Source organism: Porites lutea, chromosome 12, assembly GCF_958299795.1.
Source record: "Porites lutea chromosome 12, jaPorLute2.1, whole genome shotgun sequence".
Taxonomy (NCBI): Eukaryota; Metazoa; Cnidaria; class Anthozoa; order Scleractinia; family Poritidae; genus Porites; species Porites lutea.
The window spans coordinates 17,076,960-17,098,051 of NC_133212.1; the positions used below are offsets into that span (position 1 = coordinate 17,076,960).

Here is a 21,092-nt window from a genome sequence, read left to right on the forward strand (position 1 = left end):
AAACTTCCCGTGTGCACAATATCTTGACATAAGCACGCTGACGCATGAACTAATTGTTAGGAAAGGGACTTCAAATTTGAATCCCATGCTGATTGTTTCAATGATGAACTGGCCCTTGAAAGGAAAAAGCAGTAAATGGTCGGTTAAGTTTTAGCAAGTGTACCGTTTTTCAGGTAAGCTAAACTTACAAAAAACATTTTGTGCTACGGTCTAAATGCGGTAAGCGGCTGGCACCCTAACCCTAATGTCACCCTAATTGGTCGCAGGAAGCAATGACATGTCATTCTTCCAATTGTTTTAGTATTGTTTGGGGTCAGGGAAACGCGCCATTGGTGACTTCTCTTCAGAGCAGCTGCTACACTTGGCCCCTAATATCCAGTCATTAAGATGGGTCCGCCCACTCCCAATAAGGTCATACCCGCTATGAAGCGAATTAACCAGTCTTACGATCCAAAATCGTCCAATACCACGCTTTACAAACGGTGCTCTCGAGTCAATTTCTAGAGGACCAATTTTTCGGCGTTCTATTATGCATGCTAGGTTTACGCTCATGCTATGCTCGTAACAGGCTATAATATCTAAACTATAACTCTATAGTTTTTGATTTTCAACCATTGCTCCAATTTCGAGAAGTTAATTACTAGGTTTTTTAATACTGAAGATAACTTTCACGTTTATTTTCCTTGTTTTGACATTAGTAAAGAAAATAGTGATTTCAATCTATTTTGCTTGTTGAATATTGACCCTTGAAACACTTTCGAAAGCCAGTCTTGGGAATGAACTATAACGTCACCCTATAGCGTCAATCTGTTTGCACAGGAAAGCAATATCCTATATATACCAACGCGACATGTAAGACAACAGGAAATAGAATAAACAGAGACAAAACAGACAACAAGCATAACCTTCCAAGCGAAAGGCTTTCTTGTTTATGGCCAATATGAAAAGTTTATTTAAATTTCAGTGATGAAGCTAATGCAATAAAAGCTCTGCATACTGCAAGAGCATAATAATTTAAGTTATCTCTGAAAATTTGAACCCGATATACCCAACAGTTTTGCATACCTCTAAAGTCTCATTTCTTGTGGTTCTTTGCACGGATCCTGGAAAAACGTGACCCGTATGGGTTACTCTTAATTGGGTCATGGTAAAATTATTGCCACAATCCTTCTTTGGACTGGTCGATAAGCAATAATATCTGCATTGATTGCCCCTTGCGGGCGTGGATTAGTTACAACATCTGTAAATCTTTATTACTCCGTTTACAGTCTCATCAGTGTTGGACGCTTAGTTCTACAGAAATAATGCCTGTAACTTTTATCATCTCAGTCGTTTTGACACCGCATTCCGGAGGGGGTACTGCCATGTATGGGCTGTATAGGTATGTGCCGCTGTGAAGGGTATGGTTTACTCTGGGATAGGGTATATAAATCAGAGAGTGTAGGTCTAGAGCTAGAATAGGGTATCATTTTCCAGGAAACTGATCAACTGGTTGATCATGAAGATTTTAGTCTAGACTTGGCAAACCGTACTGGGAATTGCCACTCAAAAATATGAAAAAATCAAATCGCCTCGGTTTTGTTTTGGCTGGACTATGTTTGTGACCTCAGCAGTTTCTGGAAAACAGCTACTCTGGGATAGGGGGAGGGGGGGATTTTGGGCGTTTAATCTAGTATAGGGTAGCAAAATTCACTTGAACGAGCTTTGTAGTATAGGATAAGGGTTCCAGGGTCCCAGCGGCACATCCCCACCCAAAAATTCTCAAAGTACCCCCCCCCCCCCCACCTGGTACCGCATATGGTGGAAATAGTGAACAGTGACAGCACACACAACAAAAGCAGTTGGATTCCAAAGCGGTGTTCCATGTAGCATCAACAACAATTACCCGCACATTAAAAACAAGCTAAGAAATTTAACAGTAGTAAGCACTCAATGGATGAGAAAGATGTTTATTCAGTCAATGATACGGACGCTTGCCGGAAGAAAAAAATCCGGGTGCTCCCAACAGGAGTCGAACACATGACCCCATGCCAGATGTCTACCACTCAGTCACAGGAGACTGGGGCCACTAAACAACGTTAGTTATTTGGTGTAAATGTTTTGATACTTCAAAAGAGTCAGTTCAGCAGTTACGTTTTTAGAGTTGATGAAAAGTTTAACCCTATTTTTACTTATTAAATTATTAATAGTATTTCACTTGATTTAGCAATATTTTAGCATATTTATTAGAACTGTTAGCGTATTCTAACCAGGCATTCCAGTAACCGATTTCCAGCTAACTTATTTTATTTGTAGTATCAGCTACAGGTACCTTCCTATCACAGCAGTGTATTGATGGAAAGCTCACGCGGTATTTCAGTATAATGCCTGCCAGTTTGTTTCAGGTTCTTTGTTACAATCATATGCAAAATTAAACCTGCACTTAAAATCAAGATATGACTATGATTATTGTCATTAAGCCAACTACTAAGGGAGCTGAACTAAATAGGAACAGAAACTAAACAACGCAAATTTGGGTATAAAAGCCATTATCGGGTACTCAGTGCATGCTTTTCGAAACCCAACAACTTCTTGCCAATTGGGAAAAAAGCCTGGGAACAAGGAGGGAGTTGAAATGGTAGAAGGAAACGTCAAATTCAAGTTTTGTCCGGCAGCAACATGGATCTGTTTCTCTCCAGCCTCATTCATAAGTTGCGTATTGCTTCAGTTTTCAAAGACTAAAAACAGTGTTTCAAGCTGCGACCATTTTAGTCGCAATGACGAGTAGGAAAAAAACAATTGGCGACTAAACCTGCGGTAAAAGTAGCCAATTTGGCCACCTGTGTTTGGCGGTCATGCGCCAAGCCGTTGTAATTTTATTACTTGGAACGTGTCTATGATGAACATGCTCAGTGTATGATTTTTCTATAAAGTTAAAGTGAGACAACATTTGAGATTAATGCACGCAATGTTATTTACGCTCTATTTTCTTAATCGCGTTTACCTCCAAAGGGCAATATAGTGCGATTTCTTTTCTGGTCAACAATATATGTTCTCTCTGGCGACCATCGGCTAAAGTGTAGGTCGCCAATTAAAAAGGCGACTTTGAGAAAGGTTGAGCTTGGAGCAGCTCCAATCACACCCACACCCACACACTTTTGACAAGTAATGAAACACACTTATCGATAAGTCGTATCACTTCTGTATTAAATCGTCAATCTCTGCTCAAATTATCATAAACGTTTGGCAAACGTGCTCGTCCCGTAAAAGTGAACCTTGAGAGTTACACACCATTAATACTCAAATTGAGTTCACCCTAGCATTGTGAGCCTTGAGAACAGACACGGCTTCCTTATGTAACCGAGCGGCGCGAGTGGTTAAACGCCGCCAATGGCCGGAGGCCAAAGAGGAGTGGCACAACGACATGAATCCTTCGGATGCAAGGAGTGGGCTTAAATGAATGTTTATTACAAAAGAAAAACGAAAACATAATTACAAACAAAACTAACGACCAAACAAAGTAAAACCTATTAAAAAAAATGAAATATATTAATACAGCGCGGGAATGAAACAACGAAATAAGGAAATGTTACACAAAACTTACCAGAGGTCGAGACCTTCTGGGGAGTTAAGCTCATCAGCTAAATAGCAAAGCTTAATTGCCGAGCTAAGTCAACTCGAGGTAACTAGACAAAAGTACTCGTATTTCTATGCCAGCAAACAGATACTTATGTGACAGGAAACTAGTCAAAAGCATAAAACAGATACATCACATCCTGATTAGAAGGGATTAAATAAACGCCCAAGTCACGCCTAACTTGCAAAGAACAGGTGCTGAAAAGAGAAACGATAAAAACACGATAGCAAACTACGCACAGGAAAAACAAACCTAAGAAAATACCAATCCTATGCATATCTAAAACATAATTAAGTAAGTAAAACTACAAAATTACGTGATTAAACCTAGTAACAGAACAGGGAATTTGACTAAAGAATAGGGATGGTGACCTTCCAAGATTGTTAAAGCGTAAACCGATCTATTCACGTCTACAGAACTGCAAAATAAGCCAAAACAATAAAAAAAAAACTACAACTGTGTAACTAAAAACACAATAAAACGATGTATAAGTCTCTTAAGGAACTATAAAAGTGGCTCTGTCAAACTTAGTTTTGGCATCCAGGGCCTCACGAAACTGGCCAGCATGTGCAGCAGCTCAGTATTGTCAATCTCCAGCAGCATACCGGTGATCTTACCAGCCTGATGAGGGCGGGTGGCTTGAATCAAGCGGAACAGACGCTTACCTAGCATTTGCTTCTGTTCTGAAGGGGAGACTGAAACAAGTACACTTCGGTAGAGTGGCTTTTGTCCCTTCATTAAAGACATGCAAAGATAAAAAAAAAATGCGTTACCAATTTTTGCAAAACAAAACAAGATCAAAACAAAGGAAATCAGAAATACTTTTTAGAAGGACCCTAAAACGCACAGACTGAACGCTTCACAATTAGATACATGTACCTTCACTGAGAATTAACATACAACAAAGTCGTAAAATTAATGGTTCTTGCAGTATAGAAGATTCCCTAGAACTTATGTTTTCCGGTCGATACTACTATCCAACGTTTGAACAAACAGGGCCTGGAAGATAATACACTTCTGGTGAAAATTCAAAACACAAAGTCAGATAAAAATTATGAATTATTTAGTATAGTCGAAATATGTGGTTGGCTCTAATCTTGCCCCCCTCCCCCTCCCAGACTTTATTAATAACCAGCTGTGGCTTACCATGTTTGGAGGATACGAGCAATTCTTGGCTTGCACTGTCACGCAATGAAAAATAAAAATGCAAACCATTCAATATAGAAGGACTAGAATCTGGGAAATAAAAAAAGATAAATAAACAAAAACCCTTGCCAAGAATCAGGTCTGTGAAATATTTCAAATGCGAGATATTGGGAAAAACGGTTTACTTAAATTTATAAAGCTTTGTATGGAAACGCCATGTTGGTGTCCCTTTCAGGAACACCAATATGGCCGCCGGATACCAACTGTTTTCTAGTTTTCCTACTAATGCGTGAATTCTTCGCTTGAGGAACTCATACAGATTACAGTAATATTTATTCTGAGACAAGGAATGTTTACAGTGCAAAATCTCCCGAAATCGGTTATGTTTTAACCCACGTAAGAGCTTTCCCGGCCGCCATCTAAATGCCGCGTCACGCAAAAGCCTGGGAATTCAAGAGTCCTCTCTCGCATAACGAAGAAACCTTTCGAACCAAAAACTTTTTTATGTAAAGGTGTTTAGGTACTGTAATACCTCGTGAAAGTAGAAACTCAGAAGAATCGATAGTTTCTTAGTTTGATTTTTGGTGACGTCACGTGCAACCCAAGAATATACCATCGATTCGATGGTATATTGCCTAGCAGCCTCGTTTCTAGGTAATATCCGCTGCCGTTATGCATGAATTAATTAACTAAACAACATGACTGAAATTGAACGGAAACAATGCCATAATAAGCATATCAATAAATAAATAAATGAAAAATAAAAAAAGCCCGATTAATGTAATCTATTCTTTAAGAAGTATCTGCAAGAAAAACCATCTGTTTATATCATACAACCGTGCCTCGAAACAAGTAAACGTTCGAGGAAAGTCTACGAGGAGGTGAAGTTGTTAAGAACTAAGAAATATTTTGAATGAAGAACAAAACTAGATATAAAATTAATTCAGCCTTCCTATGATTGAAGAATTAGTCAGATCTGGGAGTCGATTGGAGGCTGTTATCAACCGCGGCCGATCCTCCTCGATGTGCATAATTGGGGATCATGATTTTTAAGTGATCAGAGGGTTTATTAACCTATTAGTCATTCGAAATTAACATGATTAGTTGCATCTACTGATCTTTTAACCCTTTAAGTCCCAATAGTGACCGACAACAATTTTCTCCTAACGATGTCCATACATTGTCAAGAGATAAAGTTATGAGAATTAGTAAAATGATCACAAAAGAGAAAATGCCTTGATTTTTTATCAAATTCTCTCAACTAATTTTTAAAGAAAATGTATAGAGATCAGTTTGGAGAATTTGCATGTGGATGTTGGGGCTTAAAGGGTTAATGAATGAAGTTTCCAAGGACGTAAGGAAATAATAAACTCTCATTAAATTGTGATAACCTACGAAACAGTATTCAAAGTAGAGTCTTGATTATTGATTTGACTTGTCTCTTCAGGCCAAAGGTCTTTGTGAATCAAGTTTGCCCATAAATTATCTTAATTCACCGTCTTGGATCAAAGCTGCTTATTGTTTAACAAATCTCTCTCTTGTCTACTGGATATTATTGCTTACTTCCTTCGTAAATTTATTTTAGAACCCTGGCCCGTTCACCAAAACCAAAGGTAAAATGAAGACGGTTTCCATGTAGAAAACAAGCGAAAGACCGGATAGACCGCGTCGTTTTTACAGTAAAAAAAAAGCACACAAATTGCTGTGAATCACGGGATCCATGCAGCGGCAAATTATGAGCCTTTTCGCCTTTATTAATTAATTCATTCATTCCTTCGTTTATAATTTTTTTTATTTAATTATCTATATATCAACCGACTGACCCTGGCCAGTTTTACGAAAAAGAGAGCGATAGATGGGGAACGAAACATTGGCACCGTGTGTTACATGAAGAGATATTCCCATCCTGTGGCACAATTATTGAATCCGGCGGATAGGTGAGAATGGTTTCCCTTCAGACGACTCTACCGTAGTCATTTAATATATGGTTTGTAGCAGAAAATACCCTAGTGTCCAAGTCACATTAGAAATTAAATGTTTTATCAAATTTACTTTTGACAGTAAAGAGTTTGATGCATGGGTATTTTGCAGTCAATAAGGATTGTACCATTGACCATAATTCTTACGCTTTCTATCCTTAGCTTGGTTTGGGCCAGTGGCATTTGGTTAATAATGGCATATTTTAGCTTGGCAGAAAAGGGAATTCGTTGATGCACAATACTTTGGATTAACCGAATGAGTTTATGAATAAATTGACCTTCGCAAACAGGTTCAACAGCCGAGACAGAAGTTTCAAGCCGATCTTCGAAAGAGCATTACGGGGCTCATGAATCTCACGACAGTGGTCAAATTATTATAATAATTAAAAAACTCGGTTGAAAAACTAAAATGTAAGTTTTTGTCTTTCACCGCGTATAATTCAGTGCCACAAAAAGGGGTATTTTTTCGACTGTTGTCATAGGGGTAGCTAGTTTTTTTAATATTTTAGAATTTTTTTCAGGACAGGCGAATTAATCAAATGTTAAATTTATGCACATTTTACATGTATGTTTACAAGATATGTAATGAGACAGCTGTATAATTTCATTTCAACTTACTCCTTTTATTTCTTCGCTACACCATCCAAAACAATGTTTTTCTTTCTTTTAATGTTTTGCATTATTGTATCAAAGACTGATTTTTTTTACAAAGGTTGTATCGCATTCGGATTGGACAACTTTGACATGGGGGAAAGGTTTAGATCATCACAAAGGAATTTGTCTGATCAATTACACTAACAAGGTCCTTTTCATGCTTGAGAACTTCAAGGTAATCAATGTTGGTTTCAGCTTTTTCTATATTCTCCATTACGCGAAAATTTTAGTTTATCGATGCTTTTTCAATTCTAGCATTGTTTATACATAAATATGCAGTCATCGATGCCAGACGGAGGTACTAAAGCATTTATTTATTTCTGGTTCTCAGGCGTACAGTAATATATCAGTGTGAAAACTCTTCGCGGCCTTCGACAGAAAAACTGCTATATAAGACTTATTATTACGTAACAATAAAAGTTTTGACCCTGCCACACTTAATTTTCAAATTGAGCAACGAGTTACGTCAAACATTAGCCTTTAAGTGACAATTACAGAGATTACGTTTCGAATTGAAACGAAGTTTTGTTATAATTATTATCCACTGATTCGGGAAGATAATTTATTTTCCGTGGTCTTTTAAGGACTCATACTGACAATTCGGGCCCTTTGCTGTTAATGCCCTGTTCATCGAGTTTCAAAGTTTCTGTTTACAACGAATTAACTAATCATATCTTTAGCGTATCCGATCTTAAAATGTAGACTGGTTGTTTTCTTTGAATGAGTCGTTTGAGAATTAATATTAAATTAGCTAACCATTTTTTGTAAATGATGTAAAATGTGTTTCGCCTCCAACGGAAGCTTCGCTTGAGTACCTCACTCGATGTTATTTCGCGGCCACCCAATTTAATAAATGGGAGCCCTTAATCGCGCAATTCAACTGTCTGTAACTTAATGAAACTAAAGTTTTTCCTGCTAAATGTCTTCGTCACTGGCATGGTAGAAATTGAATCCCTCCAGTATTATTTCCTGTGTAGGGGATTTGTGCAAGTCACTCTACATGTGACATTAATCGATTCAGTAAAAGAAAGAGCTTTTGATTAGAGGTGAACAAGCTTTGACACGAATATTCAACGACACGTCCTATGGCCCTTTGAAACATTTCTGATACAGTCAAATAAAAGGACAGTTCTTAGCTGTATATCTCATGACTATTTTCCTTGAAACACGACTTAGAGAAGTGTAACTGTAAAAAACATTATACAGAATGATTTTTGCAGGCTTCATTTGCTTTCTGTGGCTCCTGCAAACGGTAGAATCCGCGACAACACAAAGCCCGAATAACCTACCTTCAAAGGAAACTACTTGCAACATAAACAACTATTACAGCTTTCACGCTGGACCCAAGCTCGAGAAAATAATCTTAGAAATGAAAACAAAACTGGAAGCGATTGAACAAGAGCTAAAAAATTTATCCAAGAAAGAAGAAACAAGGAAAAAAGGTTGGTTGGTGGTAACAGTTCAGTTTTGAATTCCGTCACTTCTTTTATTAAATTATTCATAATTTCCAGACTACTGACATTCTAACCTCATTTACGCCACATTTTTCGAAGCTGGTTTGAATTCCGCATTAACTTTAGTCAATAAGAAAAGGGAAAAAAGGGATAGAAATACTAAACAAAGTAAAATACTAAACACACGCTTTTAAGCTATGAAACTCAGTTGGGCCACGTTTTAGGCCACGTGTAATATCAACGACTCTTTTCTGTAAATTATCTGTTCGGGGAAGCAAATATTGCCTAGAATTTTCTATCGCTTCAGGACGGTTAAAAAATTCTTACTAGATGACCGTTCCATTCGGGTACAATTTTCTGAGCTTATCTGCATGACTAATACTCCCTCAATACTGATTAGAAATTCCCTACGATTTTCTGAACTATAATTTCTCACACTTCTACTCACCTGATGTTAGGCTAATTTTCGCAGAAAAAGAAAACCTATTATTTTCCGATTAAAAAATGTAACGGAGAGAGGAATACGAAAAATTCTCACTTTCGTAAAACGTTAAATTGCATCTAAAATTTTTGGGAAAATAATACTGAAGCCCTTGTAATTTCGAAAAGACTCACAAGTTCCCCTAGGATGACCGAACATATACAAATTTTATAGCGCCGCTTAGAATGCATTACTGGAGATCTAAAAGTACTCTCGATAGCCTAAAAAGAGTTTTCAATGTATTCAGGGGGAAACCGTCGTTGGGTGCCCCTGGTATAATTACATTAGACATACGGAGTCGCAAAGATACTCAAGGGGTAAGGACTGCATGGTCAAAGGTGTGTTCAAAGCATATGAATGGTTGGCAAGATCTCTCGCTAGGAGTTCCAGATCCTGTCGCCTTCTTCCCCTCTCAATGCTGCGTACGATACCTATTGTCGATCCTCCTCATAGATCCATTGCATCAGAATTCATTTTCTTCAAAAATAATAATAAATATTCTTTACTCATTCAAAGTTCCAGACCCTGTCGCCTTTTTCCCCCTTAATGCTGCGTACGGTACCAAGGAGATTAACAACCGAGCGGTAAAAGGGATTCCTCGTGGCGTTACCCTGGCACCAGGGCCCGATGGAAGACCTAACTACTCTTATAAATTTTCTGGAAGCTCCAACAGCTACATCGAGTTTCCCAACAGGATTGGAGGACCTTTAGACGCGCGATATTCGATAACTATGCTGTGCTGGGTCTACTTTGATGGCCAGGATGGACCTCTATTCAACTACAAGACTGACTATAGTGGACACTGGGGTATTCACCTGTGGGTTGTCAGTAGAAAACTCTTTGTCCGCTTCAACAGACGAGATTATTCATCTACCAATGCCTTGTTACACACCAGTCTCGCGGGTGGATGGAAGTTTGTTGGGGCATCTTACGACCGTTGCTCTGGCGAAGCCAAACTGTGGGTTAATGGAGCTGTGGTTCAGACGTTAAACATTGGAGCAGGCCTTGAGCTAGCCACTCAAGATAGCATCAGAATGGGAGTGAAGAGTGGTGATAGGAGATACTTCAAAGGCAGAATTGCTCAGATGCGGATCTACAACAGAGCTTTGAGTCAGGAGCAAATTCAAGCAATACAGAAACTTGTCACAGGTAATGAAAAAATAAAAAAAGCAAATTTAAATATTCACTGCAATGTGAAAAATAAAAGTGCACAAGTTAGCGGTCATTCTCTCATTAATGGGTATTGAATATTTTCACTATAGAATGATCCTGCTCTGAGTTCCAATGGCACTTCGACTTAAAAAAACTTTTTAAAAATAGCCTGTATTCAGATAGTACTGAGGAGTTCAGTTTTTACACACACAGATATTGCGAGCACTCGCCGGACTGAATCGTGATATTGTAGATTCCTGACTGCAATTTTTTTCAGACTCCGAAGTCCATAGCTAACCTGGTTTACTTTTACTATTTTCCTTCTCAGCATGATCCTGGAGAGAAGCGTCAAGTCCAAGAAAATTTAAGCCAACATTATGAATGGAGCATTCTCTGCCAGTTGCTTTAAAATTTCGTGGGTTTTATTTTTGTAAAGGGAAATAAAGAGTAATTAACTGTACATGTAAGTTTTGTGAAGTTGTTATCCTCATCGACGTCAAAAGTCTCGCATTATGCAAGAGCTGTTAAAAAGTATTAAAAGGGCAGGGGCTTGGCGGCAGGGTCACCCTTGAGGGGATCGATAAGCAGTTCTAATGAACGGCCGTTCTGCTCCGGTAATGTTGGAGGAAAGCGACTTCAAATTTGAATCTTAGCAGCCATGCTGAGTAAATAATAATAACCTGCCTTTGAAAGGAAAAAAAAAAAAGCAGAAATTTTTCCATAAGTTTTAGCAAGTGTGCTTCATGCCAGGCTAAAGTTTATAAAACTGCTTTATCCTACGGTCTAAATAAGGTCATAAGGCGGCTTGCACCCGTAACCCTAACCTAATATTCCTCATTCAGATGGCCCCCTTATCCACTCCCAATAAGGTCATACCCGCTATGAAGCGAATTAACCAGCCTTACTATTCAAAAATTGTCCAAACAGTGCCAATCCCTCCAATCTATGTACACAATGAAAACAATAACAACAAGAATCAATCCACTGTATAAACCAAGACTGTCTTGGGCCTCCTTCCATTCAACACAGTTCTGGAAATTTCGGTTGGTACATCAAATTGGAACAGGCCATTTCAGTAAAAATTGTTGTACCCAGCACCGCTCTTTTGTATTCTGCTTACAACAACAAAAACCAAACGGGAGGTGGTTTGGTTCAGGGCTGTGCAACCGAAATGCACCGTTCCATTGTGCACGTGGAATGTCCGAACTTTTAAACCGTTGAATTGTAGCGCCCTGGTAATTTGTTTTACATGGCGCGACAGAGGGCTCGAACGCCTCCGCCTCATAGCCTGTGTACAGACGCCAATTTTTTTTTTCGATGAGGAGGGGAGAGGGGCCGTCTGTACACAGGCTGCCGCCTTAACAATCGTCAAGAAAGGAATTAAGGGGCTTTGGAAAAAGAGGTATCACCAGATATCACAGAGGCTGTGTATGCTGTGTCACCAACTCCGCAGACTTGTCAAAATTGAGAGCAACACCCATACTAAGCCTTTACTTAACGCTAGCGGGGATCGTTTTCTCCTCATCGATGCGCGTGAATCCGCCAACACTTTGATTGACAATAAAAGGCGAAATAAGGGTAGTTGTAGGACTTATCTTGCATTGTGTTAGCGCCTTGGCTCAAGCACGCATTAGGCAGTTCTTCGTCCTGTTTTCGGGCTACGAGAGATTTTTTTGTTACGTTTTTTTTTTCTCTTTCAAAAGAGAGTGCCATTTGGTTATCGGAAAAAGGGATATCTTCCATTCGAGGAGGTCATAAATACGTCATCACGTATGCAAGATGTCCGAAAAGCGACCGAAGGTTCCGACGAATTTGAGTTGTCTGAAATGAGTGAAGGGCACAGTAAAGTCAGTGAAGGATATTATGAGGTTGAATAAATTGTTGATCGCCGTATCAATCCTGCGACACAAGCCTTTGAGTACCTTGTCCGTTTTAAGGGATTCTCTGAATGTGACGATCTCTGGTTACCAGCTTCTTCTTTCAATATGCAATTAAACTATGTGTCTGTATCTTCATTTGGTAGAAAGCGAAAGTGGCGTACATTTAATATTGATGAATCTACATCTGAGCACTGCTCAGAATCTCCCAAACGCAAAGTTTGCAAAAAGTTTACCCAAAAACCTAGGTCCTCCAAAGATCATCAAAATGACTCAGAAAAAAAGAGGCCCAAATCTTTAGCTTCCAATGTAGGCATCACCTTTATTGCCGATCAAGATGTGTCATTCTGTGTTCAAGGAAAGGCTGGTGAAGTTGCAAAGCTTTTTGAAAAAGCACCCGGTTTTTGTTGTTCCCGGGCAGATATATATTGCAGTCCAGAATTTTCCTAAAATTGTTCCTATTTCACAGCATCCACTTACTATCCAATTTCTTCCTCCTCTCTCTGTGTACGAGCATGGCGCAAAAGCGCTACTTAAAATGGTGGAAAATAAAGGTGGCAACTGCTGTCTTAAATTTGCTTCCATAGGAAACTTCTCAAGAGAGAGTTTGCCCATTCTCCATAATTATAATGTACTGTTGAGAGATATAAGGAAAAAATTTAAAGAAGAAAAGGCGTTCCTGGAAAAATATTTTAAACGTGGTTTTAGTGAAAAGGGTAAAGAAACACTCGTTAATGCCGTTCTTTATAAGCGAACTGCCACTCCTGTCTTACTAGCACGACGCAATGGAATTAAGCTTGCGCTATCCTTCGATCAAGTTACTTGCCTCACTGGAGAGCGGTATCTTACTGATAATGTGATAAACTACTTAACGAATATTTTTGTTGAGGAAGGAAATACCCTTTTGGGTAAAAACACCTGTCTTGCCGTTGATTCTATTTTGCTTTGCTGCAGTGAACGCATCATTTGTAGCTCCGTACGAAACTCTTGTTTTGGCAAAAACGTCACACAGTTGACAATTAACAATTCTTTTCCAGCACATCTTAAAGAGAATTCTCACTGGGGTCATTGTACCACATGAAGCCTCCTAAACAATTGGACGTCGTTTTCAAGGCTGTGTTAAGAACCCTATACTCGCTGTCTAAGTCAGACATCTTCGATTTGCATGCCTGGGAACCTCTGCAGTTTAGGCGGTTTGGAATGACAGACCAACCATGTAGTGGAGATGGGTCATCGAAGTGCGGTGTTGCTGTATTGTTGGCAGCGAGGAGCTTCTTTCAGAGGGAAGCGCTGGCGTGGTCATACAAAGACACACCGTACTACAGGCGTAAATTCTTACTGGAGATTGGAAGGTCAAAAGTAGTCTTCGAATCCTGGTGATTCGGATTTCGCTCGAACACGGGCGTTTACATGAACTTTCAAGCAGAAGAAAAAGCATTTATGTCTAGGCAGTTTCATTTCCACCAGAAATAGAAGAAAGTGGGTGTGTGTGTGTGGGGGGGGGGGGGGGGGGGATTATAGCAATGTCGTGGACCTGGTTGTTCTAAAGTCGGTTTGCTGTAGTCCAGGGTTCATTATATTTGTCAAAGTTTAGAGCATTTCTTTTGTCGGTGTAAGATGCAGATTAAGGTACACAATATTAAGATGAAATAAATCAATGAAAAAACATAGTGTAAGGAGACCGCAGCCCAATTTTACCGTGAAAGCTAGTACTCTCTTGCCTTATTTTGCAGATTTCGGTGCCTTAATTAAAACAACTTTCCTCTGTTCATCCAAAGGTAGATTTTTTGTAGTTGGTTCTTACTTATAATGTCTGTTATGCACTTACTATTTGGAAAGAGTCAAATAGATTAAAGCAGCGACTTTGTGTTGACATAATGTCGTTCCTACCCTGTTCACACTTTAGTCAAAAAACAATTAGCGCTAGTGTAACTAAGACTCTTAATAGGCTCGTTTCAAACGTGGTACTGCCAGACTGAAGTCAATTGTTGAAATTCTAAATTCGACTTCAATACGTGCAACTGTCGTTTAGCAAGTCGCGCTTCTACCGTGCCAAACTTAATTTATAAATTATAAATACATCAGAATAAATTTTAAAAGTTCACTAAACCGCTTTTTTTTTTACATGTATACTTCTTGTTTTCTGCAACAGCTACTTTATCCGACTGAGTTAAACTTGACACGACTGAAACCAGCCAGCTTTACCGAACATAGTGGCATGCAGTCCACTTTTGCGAAGACACACCGTAATTTTTAGGGAGTTACTATAACTCCAAAAATGGAGTAAAAATTTTAGGTACAGGATAACCCCTTTTTTGGGGTTATTTTAACTCCTAATTTAACTCCGAATTTGGAGCCATTTTTACTCCTGAAAAAGAGTTCTTTTTACTCCCAGTCTGGAGTTAAAATTACTCTGAAATGGGGTTACTTGTACTCCTTACATGGGTTGTTTTTACTCTTTTTGGAGTTAATTTAACTCTGAAAGTGGAGTAAAAATTTTAGGTATAGGATAACTCCTTTTTTGGGGTTATTTTAACTCCTCAATATCTGGGGTCACTTTTACTCCTGAAAAAGAGTTCTTTAAACTCCTTTTTGGAGTTAAAGTAACTCCACGAAAAATAACTCCACTGTAAGGAGTTAAATTAGCCCCACTAGAGGAGTTATTATAACTCCCTGAAAATTACAGTGCATACAACATTGGAAACAGGGTCGGTCTTCAGTTACTGAAGAAAGGAATGGGACCACTTTGAAAAGCTTGTTTTAGGCTCAGTGCGAACAGTCCGTTCAGGGAGATTAAACTGTAGTGCTTCAAGTTGACTAACTCTTGTTAACTCTTTTATCTAATGTCTTGACGGTTAGAAATACAGTTTACGGTGAAATTACCCATAACTGAATTGATTACCTGTAACTGTAGTTTCATAGCAAAACTTTGGGCGGAAAACTATTTTCTTAAAAATATTCATTGGGTGCCCCTGAAAAAAAGGCTTAAATCTAGGCAAGAGGCCGAACCTGCTTTTTCACATTTTAAAGTGAGTTCTGTTTGATATGTGTTTGTTATCGGAGTCAGTTGACCCACTAAATAATGTAATTGTGAACAAATTAAAGGAACTGAACTTTTTTTTCTGGCTCCTCATTCTGTATGTTATTAGGGGAAGGATATAAAAGAGGAATTCTGTATTGATCACATAGCGCTAAGTATCCCTTTAAAAATTTTGTTACGCTCTATCCTCAATTTTTGGCACAGTTTTTTATTGATGTAAGCAGATAAAGTAAATAGATACATGTAACTGCTGAGTTGAGTGGGAGCGAACTGGCCGGTGGCCAAAGTGTTGAGAAAGCCAAGTTCCTTAATTATATGAAGTTCTCAAACTCATTAATAATTCATTAAGAAAATACAAAGGAAATTAATGTTTAATGAGTGTTTGGAAATCGGATGAAACACTGCTTAGTATTTGCATCCTTAATTTCTCCTTCAAAAATGATTTTGTTTGAGAAGAAATTTAAAACATTCGACACAGTGTTTCATCACCAGATGAAACACCTCGAAGTTTGTCAAAAATACTCCGCTGCGCGTCGTATTTTCAACTCTCTTCTCGGTGTTTCATCTGGTGATGAAACACTGCATCTCATGTTTGATATATTACTTGATACTCTGCAAATAATAGTATGCAACTAAATAACAACATTTGCATTGAGTTTGTTATAAAATATCTCAATATTTCAAATTAATACAAGAGAAATGGTTATGGGTCGCGATTAACCCTCGGAAGTACAGGGGGGGGGGGGTGGTTGCCACTACCCCCTGAATTTTTTCTAAGTTTTTTCCTAGAGGATAAAACATTTTAGCATCTGACGTTTTCGGTAGCTGTTTGTTTATCTCTCGCGCGCATTTTGAGACACGTTAAGTTATGGTCAGTTGCTATGGTTAGAAGATATGACGTCATAAGTAGCAGGTGGTCAAGCTATTTTTGGGTGAAAATACATGTTTTTTTTTTCATTTGTTTCGACAATAAAAGTAAATCATGCAAAGTGTTTATTTATCTCTTATTTTTCATGAAAAACACAAAAAAATACCACTCGCCGCCGCGGTGGTTTTAAGAAGATCAAAGGCTTTCAAAAATCGTTTCGAAATACTGCAACATATCAAAAACTCTGGGGAGAAGTTCCATCCACACCACCCGCTTCCCTCTCCTTAAATGTACCACGGTGGGGGGTATGAATTTGTGTGTACGTCCGAGGATTCATATGTTTTTAAAGTCGAATTCATTATCGGGCACACATGCACCGTACTCTCTGTTGAACTCATCATAGAGAGTACTTTGGGAAAAACGGTTGAAAAAATGGAATACCGCAATAGACTCCTAGAAACTGTCGAAGATTTCTTTTGTCAACCTAACTTCAATGATTCTTATTTTTAAGCCTATATCGAAAGGGTATTTTGTTGATGTTTTCGGTCCCCTGATGTGTATTTCTAATCAGTATTTCATGGCTTGCAGTTAGTTTAGTAAGGTGTAAGGCTTAACTTTTATATTTGATGACATCATCCGGCTGGTCTAGTGTTCGTGTTCTTTAAAAGCTATAAAATGAAGAAAACTCTGGGGAAAAAAAGGCATAATAGTGCGTAGTTTTCTACAACCTATTTTACGGTTAAAGTAAAATTGCCCAACTAAACATTATTTTATATACATATTAAATAATTGATTATTATGCCTTTGTAAAAGTTATTATTTGCAGCAGCCAATTGAAAATTTTAAGTTCTTTATTATAGGCGATCTCCATCTCGTTTGTCAAATTACCCTCCTGGCCCTGGTTGTTCAAAAGATGGATAGCGAATAATCGAAAGGGTATTTTGTTGGAGTTTTCAGACTTCTGAGTATGTGTATTTCTAATCAGTATTTCATGGGTTGCAGTTAGTTTAGCAAGGTGTAAGGCCACCTTTGAACTTTTATATTTGATGACATCATCCGGCTGGTCTAGTGTTGGTGTTCTTCAAAAGCTATTAAATGACGAAACCTCTGGGAAAAAAAAAAGAAGAGAAAAAAGAAAAGGCATAATAGTGCGTAGTTTTCTACAACCTACTTCAAGTAAAATTGCTCTACTAAACCGGATAAATCGCTATCCAGGGGATAGGCATTAGGAAAACCAATTGCACTATCAGCAGTGAATACATATTTATCCGATCATGACCGATGGATTAGCGTTATCCACTTTTCATGAACAAGCGGGGCATGGTAAATAACTGAAGCCGGCCTAGGGCTGATGTCATTTACGTTTTAGTCCATTAGCCGGTCGCGGGACGTTAATTAATTGTTCCATTTGATAGTATCGATGACAAAATTAAAACTTAATGTGCTTGTATCAGTAAGCAGAGGAGAAATTCGGTGCGAGATCGGTCAAACCCAGTGCGCGCTGAGCTATTGCGAATATCGCAACTTATTCATAGAATCTACTCTCAGGAAACTGCATGGTAAGAAACTTCATGTAAGTGCAGTTTTTACTTTTTTATTTTTCTTGGCAAAACTCCGAGTGCTTGTCTCTTACTTTCTTAGGCTCTTTTTAAGTTTGCTCATGTGGTAACATGAAGTACTAACTGACCGCTGACCGGCGGTAGAGCTGTCATTCGAGAGAGCTGTATGAATCTATCGTATTAAAGTATGTTGTGTTGATGCTGTCGTCTCTGTACGTCTTCGGACTCAACATGGTGTCAGAAGCGTGACCTTCCTACTAGCCTACAGTTGCGGAGATCAAACCAATCGGAGAAACGGATCAAATACTGAGACGAATTGACCGGTCAAACTTCACGCGGATCCTACGCACGTGGTTCAAAACAAGATGGCGGAAAGCATACCATTCGCCAAACCACCGGAACCGCTGGAAATTTCGATGGGAAATCCTGCTCACTCGTGGGGAAAATGGAAACAAAAATTCGAAATTTACCTCAAGGCAATTGGAGCTTCAAAGAAACCCGATGAAATGAAAGTGGGGCTGCTATTAAACCACATCGGCGAGCCGTGTTTGGAAATTTACTCGAATTTCACCTACCTACCTGAGCGTGACGACCCCGCGGGAGGAGAAGAGAAACTTCCAGCCGAAGACTCCGACAACTACGCGACCGTTGTGGCAAAGTTTGATGAATACTTTCAAAAACGGGACCCTCAACTCATGCTGCGAGAGAAATTTTGGCTTCACCTTAAACGAGAGCCCACACAGACCTTTGATTCGTGGGTGGAGACTGTCAAGGAAAGAGCCGCCGAGTGCATGTTCCCAGCCGATTTCTATGAGCAAGCAGTTAGAGACAAACTTACCTTTTCCTGCAAGGAAGACAATTACAAGCTAAAACTCTATGACGAGGGAGCAGCCCTTTCACTCGAAAAGGCAGTGAAAATCCTGTCTTTGAAGGAAGCAACAAAACGTGAGTTACACGAATCAAAAACCGCAGAGATTGAGAGCGTCACACCGCGAGGGAACAGGCAAGACCCTCATGCTGGTCAAGATACAGAGCAAAGGAATCAGCGAGACTTCAAGAGGAAGCCCTTCCAAACAAGTGGCCGGAACTGTGGGTATTGCAACCGCCGACACCCCCCTGGCAAGAAGAACTGCCCAGCGGCAGATACACGATGCAGCAAGTGCAACAAAATGGGACATTTCCCTATCATATGCAAGAGTGTACCTCCAAGGACGGTCAAGGAAGTTCTTGAAACCGAGGATAACTTTAGCCTCACATTTGTGGGAGGGGTTTATACACCCACTAGTCCAAACACCTCCAAGGCCGAACCAGCAATAAACTCTCAAACCAGTAGGTCCGACCCTGGATGGCATGTCAACCTCAAGATTCAAGACCAAGAGACGCTGGCATGGTGCATCGACACAGGAGCACAAGTGTCTGTGATGCCTGAGCACATCTACAAGTCTTCATATGGAACACTTTCAAAATCTGACAGAGAACTTGTCGGAGCAGGGGATGTTCCTTTAAAGACCCTTGGATGTGCAGTCATGAACCTCCAACAAGACGAAACAGTCATTAAAGAACGAGTGTACGTAGTCAGTGGGGCATCCAAGTTGCTTCTGGGGATACCCGCCATCCGAAGTCTTGGTCTTATCCATGAAATCCCTGGGACATACAGTGTTAAAGCTGTCCATCAAATGCCTGATAGCCATCCACTCCAATCAGGGACCAAGGAGGACATTGTCAAGCAGTACCCATCACTTTTTCAAGGCCTTGGCAAATTGGAGGGTGAGCATACAATTCAATTGAAGGAAGGGGCCACACCCTTTTGTTTGACCACTCCCAGGCGAGTACCACTGCCACTAATGAAGCAAGTGCAAGAGGAGATCAAGCGTATGGAACAACTGGACGTTATTGAACCAGTGGATGAGCCGACAGAATGGTGTTCACCGATTGTGGTAGTGCCAAAGGCCGATGGCAGGGTGCGGATATGTGTTGATCTTACCAGGCTTAACCAAGCGGTCCGCCGAGAAGTCTATCAAATGCCAACAGTTGAAGAGACCCTGGGAAGCCTAACAGAAGGCTCAGTATTCTCCAAACTTCATGCCAACTCAGGGTTTCATCAGATAGTCCTAAACCCAGAAAGTGCCAAGCTAACTACCTTTATCACGCCCTTCGGCCGTTACATGTTCAAGCGTCTTCCCTTCGGCATATCCTCAGCCCCAGAACATTTCCAAAAGAGGATGGACAAAGAACTCTCTGGAATAGAAGGGGTCAAGTGCCGCATGGATGATATTCTAATCATCGGGAAAGACCAAGCGGAACATGACAAACGACTTAAGCAAGTCCTTGACAGGCTAGTCGAGAGGAAACTAACACTCAACCTTGAGAAGTGTTTATTTTCTCAATCCAGGTTGCAATACTTGGGCCAAATCATTGACAGTGATGGAATCAGGAAAGACCCCTCCAAGATCAAAGCCATCACCGACATGGCAGAACCCCAGAACATTGCAGACCTGAGACGTTTCCTGGGTTTGGTCAACCACCTTATGAAGTTCTGCCCAAATCTGGCTGAGACGACGAAACCCTTAAGAGACTTGCTCAAGAAGGAGAACGCGTGGGTGTGGGGCACAGCCCAACAAGAAGCCTTCCGACAGCTGAAAGTAGACATGGCATCCAACCAAGTTCTTGCACTGTACGATCCAGAGAAGGAGACCGTGGTCTCATCTGATGCCAGCAGTTTTGGACTTGGTGCGGTCCTCGTGCAGAAGCAGCCGTCCGGTGAAATGAGGCCAGTGGCTTATGCTAACAGATCAATGACCGAGACAGAGCGTCGTTATGCCCAGATCGAAAAAGAGGCCTTGGCTATCACATGGGCACTTGAACACTGGGCTGAATTCTTGATCGGAATGAGATTTAAAGTGGAAACCGATCACAAGCCATTGATTCCATTGTTTTCCACAAAGCTGATTGACGAGCTACCAGTACGCATACAACGCTTCAGGATGAGACTCATGAGATTTGACTTTGCCATCGCACATGTTCCTGGTAAACTCTTGTACACAGCTGATTCATTGTCTCGATCCCCCCAGGAGGGTAAAGCCCAGGAGCCTAAGTCATGGGACGACCTACATGACGAAGTCGAGTGCTATGTGAATGCTGTATTGGTAACCCTACCTGCCTCCGACCAGCGGTTAGATGAGATACGTTCTGAGTTGAAGAGTGATGACACACTTAAAACTGTGATGCAGTATGTGCAGAATGGATGGCCTGAAGAGAAACGAAGA

The 21,092-nt window shown here is 40.0% G+C and overlaps 2 protein-coding genes across 2 annotated transcripts in view; both read left to right on the forward strand.

Moving 5' to 3' along the window:
- The window catches only part of LOC140953791 (cysteine-rich with EGF-like domain protein 2-A), a 53,605-nt gene that overhangs the window by 20,095 nt on the left and 12,418 nt on the right, over nt 1-21,092 (forward strand). The window lies entirely within an intron of this gene.
- Nucleotides 8,596-10,942, forward strand: LOC140953592 (uncharacterized). Its single transcript, XM_073403006.1, has 3 exons — nt 8,596-8,837; nt 9,847-10,479; nt 10,811-10,942. Exons 1-3 carry the CDS (start codon nt 8,603-8,605, stop codon nt 10,813-10,815), a joined length of 873 nt encoding a protein of 290 aa, XP_073259107.1. The 5' UTR covers nt 8,596-8,602; the 3' UTR covers nt 10,816-10,942.